Genomic DNA, 22,192 nt, shown 5'->3' on the forward strand with positions numbered 1-22,192 from the left:
TAGCTCTGGTATCAGTAAGCCTTAGTGGAGAAGCATTGAGCTGGTATAATTGGGTAGTGAACACAAAAAAATTCACCCAATTTAAGTCGGCTCTGATGTTGCGTTTCGAGAATTTGAAGATAAGAGGTCCAAGCCAAAGTCTTTTTTGTATACAACAGACAGGATCAATAGCAGATTATATACAAAGGTTCGAGGATTTGTCATCACAAGTCACTGGCCTCGATGAAAAGAAGTTAGAAGGTATATTTCTTAATGGACTTACGCAAGAAATGCAAGATCTAGTGCATATGCAGAAACCTCGCAATCTGCCAGAAATGGTAGCAGAGGCTAGAGTTATGGAGTCAAGCATTATGAGGAGAAGAGTCAATAAAGAGTTGATATTGGCTAATAAGGAGAATACGGAGTCGTATAATCAAGAATACAGAGGAAATTCTCAGTATAACACTAATTCTTGGAAGATGAAATCCATTGCCACAGATGCATTACAAGCTAATGAAAAACCGAAGTACAGAGATGACCAGAGACCAAGAAGACACAACACAAATGCAGAGTTAGATGAGAAGAGAATAAAAGGAGTCTGTTTTAAATGTGATGGACCTTGGTCAAAGGAGCATAAATGTCCACACAAGGAGTTGAGGGTGATGACGGTTTTTAATGGGTTTAAAGTGGAGATATTAGATGATAACCCAGAAGAAGAAGTGTTTGCAGAACCAGTTGGAGAATGCATGGCTTTATCCTTTCAATCATTCAGAGGAATGTCTGGACCCTCAACTACTAAAGTGAGAGGATCAGTGGGCAAAGACAGCATAGTGATAATGCTAGACAGTGGTGCAACACATAATTTCATATCACCTGTTGCCGTTAAGAAGCTGAAACTTAAGTGTAAAGAAGACCCAAACCTGAATGTGACCTTGGTAACCGGTATATTTGTTAATGGACTAGGAGTTTGTAAGAAAGTTACTTTCTCGGTTCAAATTTGGAGTTTACAACCGATTTTATTGTTCTGGAGTTGGGACAAATTGATGTCATTCTTGGAGTTTACTGGCTCAAAACGTTGGGAGATTGCAGAGTGGATTGGCAGAAGAATGAGATGTCTTTTATCTACAATAGTCAGATGGTGTCTATAAGAGGAGAATCTGACCTACTCATCTCTAAAATGTCATTAAAATAACTATCGAGTGGGTACAAAATTCATAAGAAGGGTGTAGAAGTAGCATTATACAATCGACAGTTGAGTCAACCGAATAGTGTTCAACTAGATATGGGGATCCAAGCAGTTTTAGACACATTTGAAGATGTTTTTGAGGTTCCATCCGGATTACCTCCACTTAGAGGAAGGGAACATGCAATCATTTTACTCCCAGGACATAACACCATTAGCGTGAGACCCTATAGGTACCCACATGCGCCGAAAGAGATCATGGAGAAGATGGTCAAAGAGATGTTAGATTCTGGAATCATCATACCTAGCCCATTCTCAAGCCTAGTGTTGCTAGTGAAGAAAAAGGACAATAGCTGGAGATTCTGCATTGACTATAGAGCATAAAACAGAGTGACAAAACCTGATAAGTTCTCGATTCCCATGATAGATCAACTCTTGGACGAGTTAAACAGAGCCATTCTTTTTTCTAAACTAGACCTTCGAGCAGGATATCATCAGATTAGAATGAAGGAACAAGATATTGAGAAGACTGCTTTCAGGACTCACGATGGTCAATATGAATTCTTAGTCATGCCATTTGGATTAACAAACACTCCGGCAACTTTCCAGTCATTAATGAATGAAATTTTCATACTGTTTCTGCAAAAGTTTGTTCTAGTATTTTTTGATGACATTCTGGTTTATAGCAACTCACTCGAAGAACACCAGGAACACTTGAAAGTAGTGATGAAGATCTTGAGGGAGAATCAACTCTTTGCAAATCAAAAAAAATGTTTTTTTGGCCAGAACCAAATTGAATATTTGGGTCACATTATCTCGCGAGAAGGTGTATCTACTGATCCGGTTAAAACGCAAGCTATGAAGAGATGGGTCACACCAAAGTTGGTTAAAGAACTGAGAGGATTCTTGGGTCTCACTGGATATTACATGCGTTTTATCAGAGGTTATGGCATATTGGAAAAGCCATTAACCGATCTATTGAGAAAAGACAGCTTTGAGTGGAACTCAGAAGCACAAACTGCTTTCGACAAGCTCAAGCTCACCATGTTTACAGCTCCTGTATTATCCTTGCCAAATTTCGAAGAAACCTTTGTGGTAGAAGCAGATGCATCAGACTTCGGATTAGGCGCTGTTTTAATGCAAAACAAAAAGCCAATTGCATATTTTAGCCACGGTTTGACGGCAAAAGAGCAATTTAAGCCAGTTTATGAGAGGGAACTAATGGCTATTGTTTTATCAGTTCATAAGTGGAAGCATTTTCTCTTTGGGAGGCATTTCATAGTACACACTGATTAGAAAATCTTAAAATTCTTACTGGAGCCGAAGGAAGTCATTATGGATTATCAAAAATGGCTCATTAAGCTTTTGAACTACGACTTCGAGATTTTATATAAACCAGGTGTAGAGAATAAAGCTACAGATGGGTTATCAAGAATGGTGCAATCCCAAGGTGTGTTACCTTCTCATCTACTAATGGCATTAACTGTTCCATCGGGACTACAACTTCAGGATATATATGAGGCAATTGACAAGGACGAACAGATTCAGAAAGAGATTCAAGCTTGGTTGGCGAATCAAAACATTAATAAGAAGTTTACAGTGCGAGAGAACAAGTTATGGTTTAAAAACAGATTGGTAATACCCAAGAATTCAAGCTCAATCCCATTAATATTGGAGGAGTGTCACAGCGGATTACTTGGTGGTCACTCAGGAGTTTTAAAAACTGTCAAAAGGATTCAGCAATCTTTTCATTGGGATGGCCTTGTTTCAGATACTCAGTAGTTTGTAGCCGAATGTGAGATTTTTCAGAGGCACAAATACTCCATTTTATCCCCTGCAGGCCTACTGCAACCGCTACCGTTACCACAGAAGGTGTGGGAGGACTTCTCAATGGATTTTATTGATGGGTTACCGACTTCACAAGGGAAGAATGTCATTTTGGTAATCGTGGATAGATTGATTATGGTCACTTTCCGAGTTTGAAACACCCTTTTGAAGTAGTGGATGTGGCCAAATTGTTTGTTAAGGAGGTGGTTAGGCTCCATGGTTTCCCAGCTTCCATCGTATCGGACAGAGGTAGCACTTTCTTAAGCATTTTTTGGAAAGATTGTTTCAAACTCTCAGGTACCAACTCAAGTATAGCACGGTGTTTCATCCACATACTGATGGCCAGACAGAAGTGTTGAATCGGAGTTTAGAAACTTACCTAAGATGCTTCACGTCAGCTCACCCCATGACGTGGCACCAATATTTGTTGTGGGCTGAGCTGTGGTACAACTCGTCGTATCATACATCCTTGAAAGCAACACCATTCCGGGTCATGTATGGGAGGGACCCTCCAGCTATACTGCGCTTCGAGGAACAGTCAACTAAGGTTCTGGAGTTAGAACGAATGTTGAAGGAACGTGATTTGATGTTATCTCAGATTAAGAAAAAACTCACACATGCACAACAACTGATGAAGAACAATGTTGACAAGCATCAAGGGACGTTGAATATGAGGTAGGAACATGGGTTTTTCTGAAGTTGAGACCGTACATGCAGCATTCGGTGACCAAGAGAGCTTGTCAAAAGTTAGCAGCTAAGTATTTTGGCCCATACGAGATAATGGAGAGAATCGGGAAAGCAACATATCGTTTAAAGCTCCCACAAGGTTCGAAGATTCATCCGGTATTCCATGTATCTCAACTTAAAAAGGTGTTAGGTGATCATCATCAGGTTATTTCCCTTCCTGATCTATTAAATGAAGTCAAGGAGATAATACTCAAACCAGAGGAGGTGTTGGAGACTCATTACAATGCTACTAGCATGTTAGAAGCTTTGGTTTTTTGGAAAGGTTTACCAGAGTATGAGAATTCATGGGAGTCATTCAAGGAGTTAAAGAAGCAGTATCCGAGTCTAGCGCTTGAGGACAAGCTGCATTTTGAAGAGGGGGGGGGGTATTGATAAGCCTATGCAAGTGTATACCAAAAGGAAAAACAAGGAAATTACAGCACATGCGGACGAGGAGGAAGACACGTGCAAGTAAAAGCGTTTGTGATATAGAAACCTTGATTGTAAAGAATAGAAGTTATGTTGTTTGTTGTGAGGAAACGAGACATTTGAGTCTTCGTTTGAGAGGATTATGATCTTGTTGCGTCTAGAAGTTCTCTTGATACTCTGTTTTATTCGGTTACATATTGTATCTTTCATTCACAGATAATAAAAAGAGTATCTTTTTCTAATCAGTTTCCGATGTATGCATTCTCGTGGTATGCAACACTAAAGGAGAGAGAAGATCAAATAACTTTAGGAGCTTAAAATTCAGTCGAAAATTGTTCATTCCCCAACAAAACTTCTTTATTGCGTCGATTACTTGAGGTTATCCCCAACGCAGGGTTCTAAGGGAGGTTTTAGTGCTGAAGAAAAAAAAATCAGATTAAACAAAAAAATGCAAGAGAGTCTCTTATATTGCATACTCGTTTATGTGCTAAGAGGCGGTACGTGTCAAGTGCTCGTTGGCCAAACAAAAAATAGAAGAAGGACAAAAAATTGTTTCGACAGAACAAATTTTTTCTTTCTTTCATCTCTCTCTCTCTCTCTCGGTCTCTCTCTCGCAGTTTCTCTCTCGATCGAAGTCCAGTATTGATAATAGGAAGGAGAAAGATATGTTTATGCTATGGAATCAAAGGCGATTGGGTCGGATGAGATCCGAATCGGAGGAGATTTAATCTGGGGAGGCGAATCGGAGAAAATTGAATCGACTCCGAGATATTTGAGTTTGGAGTCGATTCATTCGGATGAGGTTGAAGCAATTGGAATCTGAGGGTAAGTTTCTCTGTTTAGTAGGATGAATTCGTGATAAGTTAGGAGGGATTAGGGTTGTTTGGATTTTGTTGGTAAATTTTGGTTTAGGGTTGGTTGTTCGAAATTTTAGGGTTCTTGCTTGTTCATGCCTAGAGTTCGAAATCGGGTAGAAGTAGTCTTTAGGGTTCTTCCTATATGATTGAGAAACTGATCTTGCGGTATTTTGATATATGTGATTGCTGATTTGTGTTGTTTTAATCATAGGATCAAGTCGTTGTTTATCAGTAGTGATGTTTTGTCTGATTTGTAATTGTATATATCTATCAGTTGGTCCGACATTAGTTTCCGACAGATGAGAAGCCTTGACGCCATGCCTTGAATATATGTTCAGATTCAGACCTTGAAGCCATTGTGGTTGGAAAGCTGATATATTGGTAGAGAAAGATATGTTTCTCTTACTCTGATACTTGACATGTTTTATTTTTCTTAATTTAACATTATTCCATCTGTTTTGACATGTCACTTTCTTGTAGGTGCGTGTATATGGTTGGAAGATACATAACACAAGGAGCCAAGTGAAATGGAAAAATCCAAGTGAGGCGCTTGCTGAGCCAAATTAAACACACAAGGTAAGATTTTTCACTCTGTTTTGTACCGGTTTTTATTTGTTTTTATTTTGTTTTTGTTTTAGTTCCGTTTACAATTTTTGAAGTTTAGTCGACATGTCTCTCGATTTATGTCTTGCTATATGATCTTTTCTCTTTTTTTTGTTGGTGTTATTCATTTATGTGGTGTTAGTGTAGGTAAGTGTCGAGTCAGTCATGATGAATGCTTGTTGGTTGTGAAAAATACCATTAGTACTTGATTAGGGACTAGGGAAGTCGACATCAGACTTATTGTGTGATGGTTTAGTGTTTGTTGGTTGTTGTTAAGTGATAAATATGTGGTTGTTGTGGAACTTAAATTTGAAAACATAAAGCCACTAGTTTAAAAAGTAAACTACTCACAATGATTGTTAATAAAACCGTAAAACACAAAACACAAAACACATAACACAAAACCTTCTTTCCTTGATAGTAAAACACAATCCAAAAAACATTAACACCAATCACAAAACACAAAACCTTAACCCTTCCTTCTCCTTCTAACACACACACGAAGAAGCAGCTATGGATTCAGAGGACTCCGGTTTGACTCCATTTCGTTTCTCTCCTGGCTTCTTCGATCTCCTCCAAAGTCAACATCATACTCGCACAAGCATTGACTCTCCTTATGAGAGTCAATGTTATGACGTCCCACCTGCAGCTGCATCACCTGTTGGTAACCGCCGAGCAAGGCATGCTTGGTTACCAGCAGATGATGTGATGTTTGTTAGTACTTGGCTAAACACGAGTAATGACCCGATTACATCAAACCAGCAGAGACGTGGAGCCTTTTGGGGAAGGATTGCGGATTATGTATCTAAATGTCTAAATGTTGTTGGTTAACCAAAGAGAGAGTCAAGTCATTGTAAGAAGCGGTGGGGTAAGATCAACGACATTGTGTGCAAGTTCGCTGGCTGTTATGAAGCTGCGACAAGGGAGAAATCTAGTGGGCAGAATAAAGATGACGTTATGAAGCTAGCACACCAAATTTTATTCAATGATCAAAACGTCAAATTCACCTTGGAGCATGCATGGCGAGAGCTTAGATATGATCAGAAGTGGTGTGCTTCCACAGCTCCTAAAGGGACTGGAGTCAAAAGGACATGGGTGTGTGAGGATGTTTCTGCCTCCGAAGCTCCCATTAATGTCGAGGATGAACCTACGCATCGTCCTACTGGTGTTAAGGCTGCGAAGGTGTTGAGAAGAAAGGGTAAGAAACACATAACCACTCAAGCGGATGTAGAGGGAGATGCTAAAGCTTGATGCAAGAGGTTGGGAGGATGTATGAGATGAAGCAAAATGACTTTGCTTTGAAAGAGATGGAGTTCGCTATGAAAGAGAAGCATAGCAAGCATGTGATGCTTGAAAATCTTATTGCAAACAAAGATTCACTTACTGAATCGGAAAAAGCTTTGAAAGACAAACTAATTGATGACATGTTATCATCAGTTTGAATGGTTTGAATGGTTTTAGATGTTGTCTTATGTAGTATGTTTCATGTACTCGGTCATTGTAATCGTGAAGTCTTGTAATCGGTTCTAGTTTGTTCCTTATTTGGTTTAACTAATGTACTCGGTTTTAGTTTGTTTCCAAATATAATCGGCTTGAATTACTTGTTTAGTGTTGACATGTTCGTTATTAACTGTACTTGTGTTTTTTGGTTTCAAGAATTAATTGTTTGGTGTTGTGTATACGGTTTCAGGATAAAGGACAAGGATGGTGACTGTTGATCTTGACCACACAAGAGGTTGACGTGAGCTTCACCCCACACAAGAGTATCCCATGACCTTCACCCACCACACAAGCGTCTCTCGTGAGCTAAACCCACCACACAAGTGTCTCCCGTGATCAAACATCTCTATAGTACACCACAAGATGTCAAATCTTTAATTGTAATGTAGTAACAATTGTTTGTTTTTTTGTGACATACACCACAAGTTTGTACAAGTCCAGTTTTTGTTTTTTTATCTCACCAAACCACACATTTCTTACGCAAACCACACCACAAAATACACCAGTACAAGTCTATAAAACAAAGAGGTGGATTTATCAAACACTCACCAATTCACAAAACAATCATACACTCTCTATCGTATCAAACACTCACCCTACTCAAAATTCACAAAAACACTCTCTATCTTTTCTTTCACGTTTCTCCTAAAATGGCATCTTCTTCATACAATAACTTTGATGACACCATTGATGAAACCTTAAATCAAGTTTGTGACCAAATTTCCAATCAAGTTTGGCAATCTCTTCTCACTCCACCTGTTCAACATCAACAACCACCCAAACCAAAGAAGAGGCGAACTTACATTGAAAGAAATCGTGAAGTCGGCCATGCTCACTTGTGGAACGACTATTTCAGTGAAGATGCAACATACCTTCCTAAAATGTTCCGAAGCCGATTTCGAATGAACAAACCCTTATTCATGCGTATCGTTGAGCTACTAGGATCTGAAATTCCATTCTTTCAACAACGAAGAGATGCTACAGGAAGGTTGGGGCTTTCAGCACTACAAAAGTGTACAACAACAATTCGTATGATGGCATATGGTTTGGCAGCTGATGCGGTTGACGAATACCTCCGACTTTCTGAAACCACAGTGTTCTCATGCTTGGATCATTTTGTTGACGCCATCATCAATTGTTTTGGAGATGAGTACTTACGAAGACCGACTCCAGAAGATCTTCAACGTCTACTCGATATTGGAGAGTTCCGCAGATTTTCGGGGATGATAGGAAGCATCAATTGTATGCATTGGGAGTGGAAGAACTGTCTTACCACATGGAAAGGTCAATATACATGTGGTTCTGGCAAGCCGACAATCGTTTTAGAGGCTGTAGCATCACAAGATCTCTGGATCTGGCATGCTTTTTTCGGACCTCCAGGTACATTAAATGATATAAATATTTTTGATCGTTCTCCCGTTTTTGATGATGTTTTAAATGGTCGAGCTCTGAAAGTTAAATACAGTGTCAACGGACACTAGTACAAGTTGGCTTACTATCTCACAGATGGTATTTATCCAAAATGGTCTACTTTTATCCAATCTATTCCACTACCGCAAACTCCAAAATACTCTTTCTTTGCTACACATCAAGAAGCTGCATGTAAAGATGTCGAGCGTGCTTTTGGAGTTTTGCACGCTCGATTTGCCATAGTGAAAAATCCGGCTCTTCTTTGGGATAAGAATAAAATTGGAAATATAATGATAGTGTGCATCATACTGCACAATATGATCGTAGAAGACGAACGAGATGGATACACTCTGTTTGATCCATCCGAATTCACACACATGGAGTCCAACCGAACTTCAGAAGTGGACTTCACCGTACCAACAACGAGGCCTTCATGTGTCTCCACTATGATGAACATTCGTTTGAGTGTTCGTGATCGAAATAAACATAAACAATTACAAGATGATTTAGTTGATAATATTTGTGCAAAATTTGGAGAATATCATTAAGCATTTCCTCTTTTTATGAATTTTACTTCTCTTTTATTATGTTTTAATGTTTCATATGTTTAAAATTTTATGAAATGCAATAATTTGATAAACATATATCTCAAATGCAATAATTTTATATTCTAATTTATTTTTTTTATTTTCAAAAAAAAATAAATTAAAAGACTCAAAATAAGAACCCACCATTGGGGGTAAACTTTTAATTAACAATCACAAAGTTCTTAGGGTGGAAATAGTTGCATTAGGGATGAACGAGTTGAAAAAATATGAGTTGAATAAAATTGGCTGAATAGCATTCAACTCATTCATCTACTAAATAGGAGATGAAAGAGTTGAACAAATTTCCTTTATAATTTGTTCATTTCTCTAGTTTTTTTGGTTGAATAATTTTTCCAACTTATGCATCTCAAATGGTAAAAAATTGGATGAATAATCATTCAATCTATTCAACCTATTAATTTAAGTCATCTATTTGCACCCTTAATCTACTCAAACTATAAAATATATTAATAAAACAATTTTAAAAGGCCCTAAAATATATCTCCATTGGGTTGTCCTGATATGTTTCCTCTTAAGGTTTTAATTGTCAACGTGAAACACTATCTTCGACAGAAATTATGTTTATGTTATATGATTTAACAAACTACTATTTCTAATTTCTATTTTCCGAATTTAATTAAAGAATTTCCAGAACAATAATACATAATTGTTTTATTGTCATATACTTAAAATGTTTGTTTTTTTTCTTAATTGCCATTGATCTAAAAGTTCTCTCAAATCTTGTCGTTCACCAGATTGACTCTTAAAATTATCAAAAAGTCCTCTAGTATTTATAGACAAAATCATAAGAATCACACAAATTTTTAATTAAGAAACAAAAGGCACCACACAATGTGCATATTATCATACAATAATGCAAACACATATTCTCTCTTTCAAGTTTTTCCATATTTTTTATTCAGTGGTTTCAACAATTCTTGATTTTGTAGAGGGTGCCTGCAATATTATATTATGTTTCCGACGAAGCAGTGGGAGTACGTACAAACAAATAAAAATGATAAAGGGATATTAATGTGTTTAGTAACTAATGTAGTTAGGTTACATTTTGTTGGAAACAGTATATGAGATTCCACTCTGATTAATGAGTTAGAATTTTAGATTACATCAACACCGATAAAAGATTAAACTAAAAAATAACACATAAGAAGTACCACATGTTCCTCTTGTATTCTCTCTTGCAGCTTTGACAACATGACAGGCCGGGGAAAAAGGAAAGAAGTAGCTTTTTTATTTTCGTTCTTTTGACGACGAAGGAAAAAAACAAAAGAAAGTCAAAATGTATTTTTTTCTCAACAATATTAGAACATATAATAGCATATTGCATATATATTAAAAATAACATGGAAAATTTGAATTTACAACGCACGGTTATTTTAAATTATTATGTATAAAGTATACAAAATATATCCTCACAATCTATCCTTTCATAGGTCAAAAAAAAAAAAAAAATCTATCCTTTCATAACATAGATAATAGACATATCATTCATACCGACATGTATAGGTTATTTTTTCATCCTTAATTATCACAAAGCTACGATCTGTACGTAAGTATTCCTTTTTTATTTAATCAAAGCCACAAAGCCCCAACACGTTGAAGCATTGGTATAAGAGAACGATTGAGATGGAGACTCATGACTTGATTAGCTCCACCGACAAGCTGCCCTCCTATGAACACCACTGGCACGGTTGGGCTGCAGCCAAGCTGAGCCAAAGCTTGCTCTATATCTTTTGCTCTGTTGATCTCGTCTAACTCATAGATTGTCGGATTCACACCAAGGTCTAAGAAGAGAGTTTTAATTGTGTGCGACATGCAGCAAGTGTTCTTACTAAAAATAACTACCGATTTCTCGGAGATCATCTTTTGTAGCTTCTCCATTGGTATTATAATGTAAAAGGAAGGTCGTTTCGCGTTTGGAAAGCGGCTTGCAAACTAAAGGATAAAATTTGTGTGTTTTGATCGAAATGCGAAACTAGATATGAGAATGGGATAACTTGAGACTTTTAAAAGAGATTGTTGATATCTTTGGGTGTGTTAAGATAAAAATTGACTTTGAGTTTATGTTTAATGTACAGAGTTGTCTATAAGGCTCCTCTATTTATAGCATCCTAAGGTACGTAAAGTTGTCATATTATGGGTTCGATGTAGCACTTTTTCTATGGAATCAACTTTATAGCATGAAATAAACAACACATTTTTTTGAGCAAAAAAAAGGAAAAATTAAATATATAAAGAACACATTTTCTATAATAAAAATTAAGAAAGTGGGAGTATCCGAGAGAATATGAGGCCCTGAGGCAATGATCGGTTTACACGTTCTTGACTCTTTGCCTCTTGCATGTAAAGAAGAAAACTAATTTGGTAAAACGTACAGATAACAAAATCTCTTAGCTGTGAAGAATATCTGATACGGACGAATCATGTCATCTCTATATAGTACGGCCATATAGTTTCATTGTCTATAACATTAAAGTCAATCTACTTAGTGTTTGCTGCATATACTTCATAAGTTTCATATATATAGTTTTACTTGTACTTGTATTAGTGTATGTTATGTGTTGAGGCTTTACAAATTTTTTTGCTTTGTGATCCGTTTTAATACATAAATAAACCATAGTTATGTATGCACTTTAATTATTTAAAGCTGCTAAACAAGATCGACATCGTACATAGGTTCACAACCTTAATTAAACCCCACCCCTTGACATATACATACGAACATAATTAAAGTAGAGCGCCACTTCGTGAAGACTCGAGATCGTAAGGTATATCTCCAGAATAGTCTCTTATTTTGTTGTATTGAGGATTACGTGGCTTCTTCACTTACCATCAAACCATTTTGGTTTATTATTCTCACTAAAATGTCATCATAAATCGATTTCGGAATAAAGTAAAGTCTTGTATGATTCTTGACATCGCTGAAATTCGATCTCATTCCATGACGATAAGGCTCAAAGGAACCACATTGTTATGTTTTTTTCTCGGTATATCTTGATCAATGGTGTGGCCCAACATTGTTCCGGAGAGTCGTTTTTCATAAGGTCGTCATATTCATATCCCGTACATGTCTTACATAATACATATCATATGATCGCATCTAATTCTATACCCTCGTACCATCCTATCACTTTTTTCGAGACATCTTATCACATTTTATATACGTAATGTGTGCATGTTTAATTTTTTTTCTTTTTCTTTTGGACAAACTTAAGCTTTCATTTAATCAAATCAAAGCAAATACAAGTGGAGATTCAAGGATCTCAAAGTTCAAAAGGTTAACAAGGTTACAAAGATGGGTAAACCCGAAAGGCATAAAAGAGTAGATAAGAGATATCGAGATAGAATCCATGAGAACTGTGAACCAGTCACTAGGTAGCGGCATGGGACATGAGAGATCACGGTAGCTCAATTGAACACCCTCGAGAAAATCGATGGATGACAGGATAGTCACGGTCGAACGACCTTGTGACGTTTGAAATGGAGCCAAAGCCAAGAAGCTCACCAGAGTGAGAGACAGAAACATGAGCAGCGCATTGGCAAAGGATCGGTAGACCAAGCTTTGATGGTCAATGGTAGTCTGCTTTAACATCCAAAGTGGAGGGTCATGATCAAACTGGAAGCGCCATAGATAACTTTGATAACAATCAGTACGGGTGATGTGAATGGTGCTGAAGAAAGCATGCTTGAAGTCGTCGGATGTAAGAGATAGGTTCCAGGGCATAAGACCATATTGATTCAAGACTTTAACGACAAACCATATAAGTGAAACAAGAGCCAAAAAAAGCCACAGATTACAGTAAAACCGTAACAATACAGGTGGGTTCTCTCTCACTTGGGACCCTTGGTCAAGGAGATTAAGAACACCACACAAAGCATGTAGTCGGTTTGACATGGAGGAATAAGGTACATGCTTGGTCTCTTTAGTTTCTAACATCAAAAACAAAGTGAAGATGATGGTATAAGGGTGACACCTGAATGCGCCGGATGGGTTTGGATTTAGAATACCATGAAAGGTGTTATACCCAAAACACTCATCCACCAGAAGATCAGAAACCAAGGTTTTTACATAGTACTCGCAGCACCAAGGCAGTCTAGTTAATTGTAGTCCCCGATGGAGTCTTCGGCCAACGAGATCAAACAAGGTAGCTAGACAAAAGCTATGGATTGAGAGAGGGGTAGATATACTAGACCTGGATTTTTGGATGTTTGGCTTGCATAAGATTTGGTAATGAAGCACATGATGCAAATAAGCACAAAAGGGGATGCATGAAGCATGTGGGGCATAGGGGATAGGTTGAAGAGGCATTGGTAACCATCGTTCCATAGAGATGAGGTCATAATGCCAAGCCTCTTCAAACTTTGGCAAACATAGGTAACGCTCCTAGGAAGTTCTGATGGCAGGGTTCGCAAACAAATATTGTATCGGTATAGCGACATTGATAGACTATGCTCCAAATGCAGTCTTTGGACAATTGGAACTATAGATCGGCACAAAAGCAAGCTACAGGAGGACAATGAAGAGTTCGGAACAGACCTGAACAATTGAAGTACAACACTAGGGTCATGGGTTCTCGTCAAATACTCGCACAGCTCTGGCGTCAAAACAGAGCTCCTGTCCAGCTGCGCCCAAGCAGAACACTTGGTGAGAGGATGTGAATCCAAGGAGCAGAGAGATGTTGGTGTTGACATAGAAGAGAGTCGGTGAAAGAGGCGAGAAGCAAGTCTAGCAGGGCGTTCTGAAATCTCGGATTCTGCATGGAATGGCTGGGGCCTCGAGAGAAGCAAGTCGTCGAGGGAACCCACCTGAAGAGACGGAAGAGGAAAAGGGGAATGAAACTGGAGCATGGCCGGAATAGAAGTTTTGAGAGTTGGTGAACCTCCGGTGAATTCACTAACGGAAACGGAACAGAGGAAAAAGACGTTTAGGGAGCAGAAGATAACACAAGGAAGGAGGAGCAGGTGCCTAGCGGCGCCGATCGGATTCGACGCCACGGGAAAAATAATTTTTGGAGAACGTGCCCGAGAGCGTATGCGGGTAGGGCGAACTCTCGTGGATAATGTGTGCATGTTTAAATAAGAACAAAATTTATGGGTCAGTGTTATGATTTCACTAAAAAAAATTTAGAGTAATATTTAAAGGACATCTTTATCCCACTGATAGTTCAAAACCACGCTATATGTTCACCATGCAACCATCGATTATGTAATGACTTATTCCACTTAAAGATTCAATTTCGCTTAACTGAAACAAATACAATCTTTCGAATTGCATGATAGGTTAAACAGAATAAACAAAGAAAATTTGTTTTTTTTCTTTTCTCTTTTAAAGAAACAATAGATTTGATTTCAATGATGCATAGAGTATCAAACTTGTTGTATATGCTCTTCGTTTCCCTTCTTCATACCGACTCAACTTCCTTTACTATATCGGCTGGATTTTCCTACACAACCCAATTATGTAGTAAGCTCTAGAAAAGAGTTTATTCTTGTAATGAGATCAAACTAATTAACTAGAGCAGTAGAGAACCAACCAATATGACGCTCTAAATGTTAATACTTAAAAACTTTTCATACCTCTTCAACATCAACTTTATCTTCATCCTTTAAAACTGGAGTTTCATCATCATTTACTGTTTCGACGTTTTCATCGTTTTCTGCGGCTGCGGTTTGATCATTTTCCGCGGCTGCGGTTTCTTCATTTTCTGTTTCGACGGTTTCATTATTTTCCGCGGCTGCGGTCTCTTCATTTTCGGTTGTCGGAATTTCTAAAACTTCTGATTCCGTTGTGACTGGAGGAGCTTCTACGTCCGGTTTTGGTTCTTCGACCTCAGTAGATGGAACTTCGGTATCAACATCACCATCAATATTATTATCCTCTACACTTTTCTCTTCTTCTACCACCGTTTCAATATCACTATTTTCTGCTAATGAAAAACCAAATTGAAGATTTATGTCAAATTTTTAATAAAAAACGTACACCTTACAAGAAAAAGTTATGTAACACGTAAATTGTGGGTGTATAGTTTTGCAATGTGTAATAATATGTAACAAAACATTAAATCAACTTTAGAATGCATACCCTTTTGTTCGTCGACAACCGGTGGAACGGTCTCATTCACGTCGTTAACTGTCTCCTCGGTCACAATATTCTCGGGCACTATCGTCGCCACCGCCTTCACGGGAGAAGAAGTGGCCGTTGTTTCCTTTTCCTCCGGTTTCTTGTCACCATTTGTCATCTCTACTGCCGTTTTCTCATCATAATCTCCTACATCGTTCTTTTCCTCCGGCTTCTTGGTATTGTTTTCTACGGTAATCTCTGGCTGGTCGCTCCAAACTACGTCGGAGATGTCGTTCTTTTTCCCGCACCGACAGCTTTCTTGTCTTTTAATTGTCTCGCTCTCTTTTCCCTTCACTGATTCAACTTCCGAAGGTTTTCTGATCTTTCTTGTGTAGTTTCCCGTAACAACATCGTGTTTTGATTTCCCACAACCCATTTGTTATATCCTCTAATTAAAATACTACTTCTTTTTCTACAAGAACCTTTTTTTTTTTTTTTTTTTGCTCCTTGTCTTTAATTATTTTTTGAAGAGAAAATCAAAGGGTTGATGGAAAAGAAGATGAATCTTTTGATGGATTTTTATTGAAGGAGATTGAAGAAACCGATCAATTAATTCCAGTTGTTTTCTTGCGTTGTGATTCACTTTTGTTAGACAAAAAAATAATTTTTTTCGTTTTAGTTATTCTTTGGTGTTCCAAACTTAAGGCAATACCATTTTTCACAAAATTAAAGATCATTTAGTTTCTTTTCTTTTATTAATAGAATAGAAAAGGTTATGTTTAGTTAGAGAGACACATGGGATGTATCCTAAACTAAACATATTAAGGAAAAATAGAAATATAATTACTTTTTAAATAAATGAATAACTCGATTAAAATGAATAAGATGTATATATAATTGGTTCAACTTAATTATAAGTTAAAGACGTGCATAATACAAAAAAATGGTTGAATCACTTTCAACTACTTACGTTTGTCGGTTTGTGTTTTCATTTGGGTATTTTTCATTCCAATCTCCATTTTTAAAAGTAAATATATATATCATATTCCAACAACAACAATAATTTACGCGTTAATGTAAATTTAAACATGATATCTTAGAGCTGGAGATGGGGCTAATCATACAAAAACTGAAGTAATGGGGTGAATTAGTTAATTACTAGTAAAACTAGAGACTTATATATGAAATAATGCATTGTTGATGGTCTAAATCAAAAACAATAAACCCTAAATCTTTGATTCCGGCGTCTTAGCCATCGTCCTTCACTCCTTCTCTCAATCTCGAGACAGTTCAAAAAAAGGAAAAACCCAGCTTTGAATCAGAACTCTTGAATCACTAGCGATGCAATTCCTCCAGAACTCTCGCAGAGTCGCTAAGATCTTAAAACCCATTGTTACCACAGAGACTAATCCGAGATTCTTCTCCTCTGCTTCTCAAATCCCAAGCTCCTCCTTCCAATGGCGGAATCAGACGTCTACTTCTTCCTCTGTACTAAAAGGTACTTTCTTTTCGTCAATTTCCCAATGCCAATTGCGAAATGAACCATACCCAGGTTTGGAAATGGAGACTTGTATTGTTCTATACTAGATTTACTTAACCTGTATAAGTGCATAAAAGTGAAAACTTTTAGCCTATGTATGTGTTTTTGAGATAATGTCTAAGCCTAGGATACTAAAGGGTTAAACTTTCATTACATTGTAAGTGAGTGAATTGAAAAATAGCTTTATCTTGTTTTTGTGATCCCAAATTGCGATATTTATGTATACGTGAGGTATTAAGATGAATAGATGATGAATGATGATGATGTGTTGCAGGGATTGATAGATGTGGTACTCACTCGTCGTCTATGAGCTTGTTGATCCCCAGATCGAGTTTTTCATCTGAAGCAGAGAAGCTTGCTGCAAATCCTACAGGTTTCTTATTATATGTTGCTTTGTGTTTGAATTGCGATTTGAGATCAATAAAGCTGTTTCTCTCATTGCGGTTATGATGTTGCAGTAGCTGTTAAGGAATTGCATGATAAGATGCTTGATTCTGTGAATGTCAAGAGGTCAATGCCTCCAAATGCTTGGTTGTGGTCTTTGATTGAGAGCTGTCAGAATCAGGATGACGTTCATCTTCTCTTTGACGTTCTTCAGAATCTTCGGAGATTTGTTAGTACTTAAATCTCCCTTTTTCAGTTTAGTTCAGTTCCTATTATTATTCAGGATGTATGGTTTGGTCAGTGTTTGAAATTTGCTGTTTCTGGATTGCAGAGATTATCCAATCTTCGTATTCATGAAAACTTCAATTGCAATCTATGCCAACAAGTTGCTAAGACGTGTGTACGTGTTGGAGCAATTGAATCTGGTACTCCCAGTTTTGCTTTTACTTTACTGAGTTACTTTTGCATTGGTTTTTTAATGGTGATTTAATGTTTCATTAGAGGGTAGTAATGCAGTTCTTTGTGGTTTCAGGAAAGAAGGCTTTGTGGAAACATAATGTTCAAGGTTTGACACCCAGTGTTGCATCTGCGCACCATCTACTGGTAATTTGGCATTGCGTGTCTATAAGTTTTTTGGTTGTTTTCTCGGTGCACATAGATGTTTAAGACGTATTCTGGATTCCATGTAGTCATATGCACTAGAGCACAAGAATTCTGAACTCATGGAAGAAGTAATGAAACTCCTGAAAACAAATGACCTGCCTCTACAACCTGGCACAGCAGATTTAGTTTTCAGGTGTGTAAAAAAATGTTTCGTTTCTCCTTCTTTTTGATAGCGTTGTGGAAATTTGCATGTGACTGTTTCCACTGCATTTGCTTTCAAATCATGAAATGAAATTTAACTGGATTTTTGCAGGATATGTCATGATACAGATAAGTGGGATCTACTGGCCAAGTACTCTAAAAAATTCTCCAAAGCTGGTGTTAAGTTGAGGAAGACCACATTCGATGTATGGATGGAATTTGCTGCCAAGAGAGGTACCTGCATTGATTTATTTATTCTTGAGATGGCTTTGCAAAGTCTAGATGGACTCTTTGATGTACATATACATACATGGACTTACGTTGTTGTTGGACCTTTGGTAATGAAATAGAATACGAATCCATAGAATTTTTGATTATTTCTCTTCCTTTCTTAAGAGATCAGGAACAGACTCGTAACCCGTAATTATGACTTTAGACTCCCTTTTCTAAGAGACCAGGAACAGACTCAACTATTTCATGATTAATAATGGGATTTATTGTATACTACTGCTAGTAATGCAAGAGACAGATCTGGAAATCTTAACAAAACTCTAGTCTGAAAAGGTCTTTTCTTTTTATTGCTCTGATGCCAGTTTCTGATTGTGTAAATCTTGTTATCAGGGGATACCGAGTCACTATGGAAAGTAGATCAACTGAGATCAGAGACATACAGTCAACACACTCTTGCTACTGCTTTTTCTTGCGCAAAGGTTTGCACATATCTTTCTCAGTCTTCAAGTAACTGAATAATCCTTATAGATTTGATCCTTTCGCAGGGTTTTCTACTAGAAAGTAAACCTGAAGAAGCTGCTGCGGTTGTCCAGGTTATCTGCCAGGTTAGCCCATAGCCTCCTTGTAATGTTTGTCTCTTCTGATATAACCCTTTTTAGCTTTGAAAAGTACGTTTAATTTAAAGATTTCGGTGTCACTTGACTATGCAGACGTATCCTGATGAGAAAAAGTCATCAGTCTCAACCGAGTTCAAGAAACTTGTAAATGAATGGCCTGTGGACGTTATCAAGCGCCAAACCGAAGAAGAAAAGAAGGTTAAAAACTTTTCTCTATTTGTTATGTTTCAACCCTGAAACCAAAACTCCTCATCTAAAAAACCATATGTTATGATGAACAGGCTCTAGCTTCTTCATTGAAAGCTGGGATTCCTTCCATGGTCAATGCGTTGGTCAGCTCGGGTTTGAACGTGAGCGTGGATTTGGATGAGTTATACAAGAACGAAGCTCTTCTCAGCTAAATGATTGAATCAACAATTGTAGAAGCTCTTTGGAGTTCAACAGGTTTGAAAAGTTAATTCTTTGGCACCAAACTTTTGATGTGATCTTATCCTTTTACCGGTGGCAATCAGAGATGAGAGAAACACATTGACCGTTCAGTTTCTTGGATTCTACGGTAACTCACTTTCTCCTTTAGGAGATTGATGCATAACGACTAAAGTTGTCCATTTCTTTTACTCGGTGGGACTTTTGTTCTTAATTTGATTAGTAAAAGAACATTTTCTGTAATAAAAGAAAAAGAAACAAAAGTTTTTTGAGCCTATCTTATTATAGAACGAGACAAAAAGGTTCATTGATTACAACTACTTATCCAGTTACGTATTAATTCTCCATATATATCTCCGTCGTCGAATAAAAAATTGAATATGTACTCATGTCATAGTGAGTAAATGAAAATAGTTGTCATAATTGAATAATCTTCTCACAATATAGACAACGAAAAAAAATCAAACATTGAAAAAAAATTACATAATTGATGATGATGACTTTACATAACACAAACCGACGAGCAGAAACTGAGCAAATCAAGAAAACCTTATTCCGTTTCCTGGTTATTAAAAGGGGTCTTACTTAAAAAAAGACTAAGGAAGTTTCATAGCATCAAGAACAACAATAACCATAAACACAATTGAAGCAAGAAGAGTGATAGCAACTGAAACAGCAACTTGGTTACAGAATTTGTCAAAAACGCCACAAACTTTTTTCCACATCACATGTTTGTTCCCTTGTTTACCCATTAGACCGATTCCTCCGGATGCTCCGGTGCCGGAAAATAGCAAAGCCACCATCACTAGATCTCCTATCAAAATCGCCATTAACAAGCCTTTGCTTCTTCTGCCTTTGCTCATCATCAGAATCACTATTGAGATTGCTGTGTAACCGCAGGCTATAGCGTTTACAGAAATGTTGTACCTACAACATTTGAAATCATATATTGCTTTATTTCTCAGTTTTATGCATGCATGTCTAGTCTATATATATTTTTCCATTAAAAAGTAAAATATAAAATATATATGAATTAATCTGTCTAGTTTTCTTTTAAATTATGTATGTATATATATATATATATCCTTACACAAAATTAATTCAGACCGTGCATTTCTTGTCATGCTAGCTAGAATTGTTGTAACCTAAATTCTAAACTAAAGTGAGAGCTAGAAAAGGTCAGAGAAAGATTGGCTGTGGACCAATTTCACTTTTGTATTACAGTTTAGTAGTTGGACATTTATGAACGTAGTGTCAATGAATTTGCTATATATAATATTTTCTAAAATTGTAAAATACAATAATTTAGTATTTTAATATAAATTTAATTTATACCAGTAAATATGTACTTGCTAACATGCAAATAAGAATAAAAAGCTCCAATCCTGATTCTAACATTCACAGGCATATACAAAAGTATGGTTCCTTTATTATAAATTGTGATTCGATCTTGTTTTTAACGTTTTTATTGAATGTGTATATTTTTGCAAATAGAGAAGCTTCAACTATAAACTTCTTAAATATCATAGGAACTTCCCGTTTGATCTCTATGTTGGAATTTTTCATTTTTGTCTATAAACAAAATTGATTTCTACATTTCTGGTTCATTTATAACTTTCACGTGTAAATGCAACAGCAACCGCAACCGCAAAAACAGCGTTTGAGAGAACCGAAGTCTACATGCCAAAGTGAGACACACATGTGTGTGAAAAGGAGGAAGAATAGAGAGAGGCTTACACAAAAGCAGACAAGTAAGAGGCTTTGGCGGTTGTAGAGACATCAAGGGGAGGCAAGGTGGGAATAACCTTTAGAGAAACAACCTTTGTCTGTTTAGCGACACCAAGTATTATTGCAGCCGTCATTGTTAGGATCAAAGCCAACACTCTCATCGTTAACTCGACTCCTTTTCTCGACCCACTCTCTCTTTTTCCTTTCTCAATCTCCATCCCATTCACCTTGTTATTGCCTTCGTGTTCCATCATAGTGATCAAAAAAGAAGTGAACAGGGTTCAAAATTAGGAGAGAGAGAGAGAGAGAGAGAGAGAGAGAGAGAGAGAGAGAGAGAGAGAGAGAGAGAGAGAGAGAGAGAGAGAGAGAGAGAGAGAGAGAGAGAGAGAGAGAGAGAGAGAGAGAGAGAGAGAGAGAGAGAGAGAGAGAGAGAGAGAGAGAGAGAGAGAGAGAGAGAGAGAGAGAGAGAGAGAGAGAGAGAGAGAGAGAGAGAGAGAGAGAGAGAGAGAGAGAGAGAGAGAGAGAGAGAGAGAGAGAGAGAGAGAGAGAGAGAGAGAGAGAGAGAGAGAGAGAGAGAGAGAGAGAGAGAGAGAGAGAGAGAGAGAGAGAGAGAGAGAGAGAGAGAGAGAGAGAGAGAGAGAGAGAGAGAGAGAGAGAGAGAGAGAGAGAGAGAGAGAGAGAGAGAGAGAGAGAAAAAACAATTATTGGTCTTTTTTTCTAAGCTTCTCATGATCTAGATGTAAGTAAAGAGACGTGTATATATACTGGATACGCATAATGTGTGGATGGTAGTAATGATGTCTACGTGGCTTTGAGTTTATGTGTTGTGTGGTGCGAGAGAGATTCTCAGCTTACGGAAGAGAAAAGTAGTATGGGAAACCGAAATGTGAATACAATATGTAGAAAAAGAGTGTGAATACATTTTATTTTTTTTTGGCATACAAGAGTGTGAATACACATTTAAATCGAAACTTGGGAAAAGAAAAAGAGACAAATCTGTGAAGTTTTTGGCTCGGTGTGTTCCTTGTACATATCATATAAGGTTAATATTAGTAAGCAAAAAAATGATATTCGAAAGTGCGTCCGAATAAATTTGAGATGGATATCGTTACTTTGGAATTTATATGTGAATTCGTACCAAAAACAATGTTGAGTTTACGATTAAGTGAGATGTTTCTGTTTTGGAAAATTGTTGGGCAATTTATGCTAATTAAATCGAGTGTCTTGTACTTGATCAGCAAAAGATAATTTCTATTACGTATCTGATATGGTAAATGTAATA

General features: G+C 37.2%; 5 protein-coding genes across 5 annotated transcripts; 2 read left to right on the forward strand and 3 right to left on the reverse strand.

The window, feature by feature from the left end:
• LOC104728039 lies at window positions 7,755-9,062 on the forward strand. The gene is made up of 2 exons (XM_019231878.1): window positions 7,755-8,484; window positions 8,611-9,062. Exons 1-2 carry the CDS (start codon window positions 7,755-7,757, stop codon window positions 9,060-9,062), a joined length of 1,182 nt encoding a protein of 393 aa, XP_019087423.1.
• On the reverse strand, window positions 10,471-11,173 carry LOC104728040 (monothiol glutaredoxin-S7). Its single transcript, XM_010447083.2, has one exon. It carries the CDS (start codon window positions 10,998-11,000, stop codon window positions 10,692-10,694), a length of 309 nt encoding a protein of 102 aa, XP_010445385.1. The 5' UTR covers window positions 11,001-11,173; the 3' UTR covers window positions 10,471-10,691.
• On the reverse strand, window positions 12,346-15,853 carry LOC104723587. Its single transcript, XM_010441968.2, has 4 exons — window positions 15,202-15,853; window positions 14,697-15,043; window positions 14,528-14,563; window positions 12,346-12,735 (listed from the first exon to the last, which is right to left on the reverse strand). Exons 1-4 carry the CDS (start codon window positions 15,614-15,616, stop codon window positions 12,346-12,348), a joined length of 1,188 nt encoding a protein of 395 aa, XP_010440270.2. The 5' UTR covers window positions 15,617-15,853.
• LOC104723588 lies at window positions 16,412-19,499 on the forward strand. The gene is made up of 11 exons (XM_010441970.1): window positions 16,412-16,678; window positions 16,995-17,093; window positions 17,179-17,333; window positions 17,436-17,529; window positions 17,637-17,707; window positions 17,794-17,900; window positions 18,021-18,142; window positions 18,530-18,618; window positions 18,685-18,744; window positions 18,850-18,954; window positions 19,038-19,499. The coding sequence occupies exons 1-11, from the start codon at window positions 16,522-16,524 to the stop codon at window positions 19,155-19,157; spliced, it is 1,179 nt and encodes a 392-aa protein (XP_010440272.1). The 5' UTR covers window positions 16,412-16,521; the 3' UTR covers window positions 19,158-19,499.
• Window positions 19,603-21,671, reverse strand: LOC104723589 (CASP-like protein 1E1). Its single transcript, XM_010441971.2, has 3 exons — window positions 21,604-21,671; window positions 20,920-21,225; window positions 19,603-20,109 (listed from the first exon to the last, which is right to left on the reverse strand). Exons 2-3 carry the CDS (start codon window positions 21,162-21,164, stop codon window positions 19,779-19,781), a joined length of 576 nt encoding a protein of 191 aa, XP_010440273.1. The 5' UTR covers window positions 21,165-21,225; window positions 21,604-21,671; the 3' UTR covers window positions 19,603-19,778.

Source organism: Camelina sativa, chromosome 11 (genome assembly GCF_000633955.1).
Source record: "Camelina sativa cultivar DH55 chromosome 11, Cs, whole genome shotgun sequence".
In the NCBI taxonomy this organism is placed as follows: Eukaryota; Viridiplantae; Streptophyta; class Magnoliopsida; order Brassicales; family Brassicaceae; genus Camelina; species Camelina sativa.

Bases quoted from the DNA above. Each gene is read 5' to 3' on its own strand.
- LOC104723587 (XM_010441968.2), bottom strand. From the start codon at position 15,616: ATGGGTTGTGGGAAATCAAAACACGATGTTGTTACGGGAAACTACACA. The intron at 15,044-15,201 runs GTATGCATTCTA...TTTCATTAGCAG, and splicing joins GGTTGTCGACGAACAAAAGG to AAAATAGTGATATTGAAACG. The intron at 12,736-14,527 runs GTATGAAGAAGG...TGGCGCTTCCAG, and splicing joins TAGTAAAGGAAGTTGAGTCG to TTTGATCATGACCCTCCACT.
- LOC104723588 (XM_010441970.1), top strand. From the start codon at position 16,522: ATGCAATTCCTCCAGAACTCTCGCAGAGTCGCTAAGATCTTAAAACCC. The intron at 17,334-17,435 runs GTTAGTACTTAA...TCTGGATTGCAG, and splicing joins TTCAGAATCTTCGGAGATTT to AGATTATCCAATCTTCGTAT. The intron at 18,745-18,849 runs GTTAGCCCATAG...TTGACTATGCAG, and splicing joins TTGTCCAGGTTATCTGCCAG to ACGTATCCTGATGAGAAAAA.
- LOC104723589 (XM_010441971.2), bottom strand. From the start codon at position 21,164: ATGATGGAACACGAAGGCAATAACAAGGTGAATGGGATGGAGATTGAG. The intron at 20,110-20,919 runs GTAAGCCTCTCT...CAAATGTTGTAG, and splicing joins TCTTACTTGTCTGCTTTTGT to GTACAACATTTCTGTAAACG.
- LOC104728040 (XM_010447083.2), bottom strand. From the start codon at position 11,000: ATGGAGAAGCTACAAAAGATGATCTCCGAGAAATCGGTAGTTATTTTT.
- LOC104728039 (XM_019231878.1), top strand. From the start codon at position 7,755: ATGGCATCTTCTTCATACAATAACTTTGATGACACCATTGATGAAACC. The intron at 8,485-8,610 runs GTACATTAAATG...ACTATCTCACAG, and splicing joins TGCTTTTTTCGGACCTCCAG to ATGGTATTTATCCAAAATGG.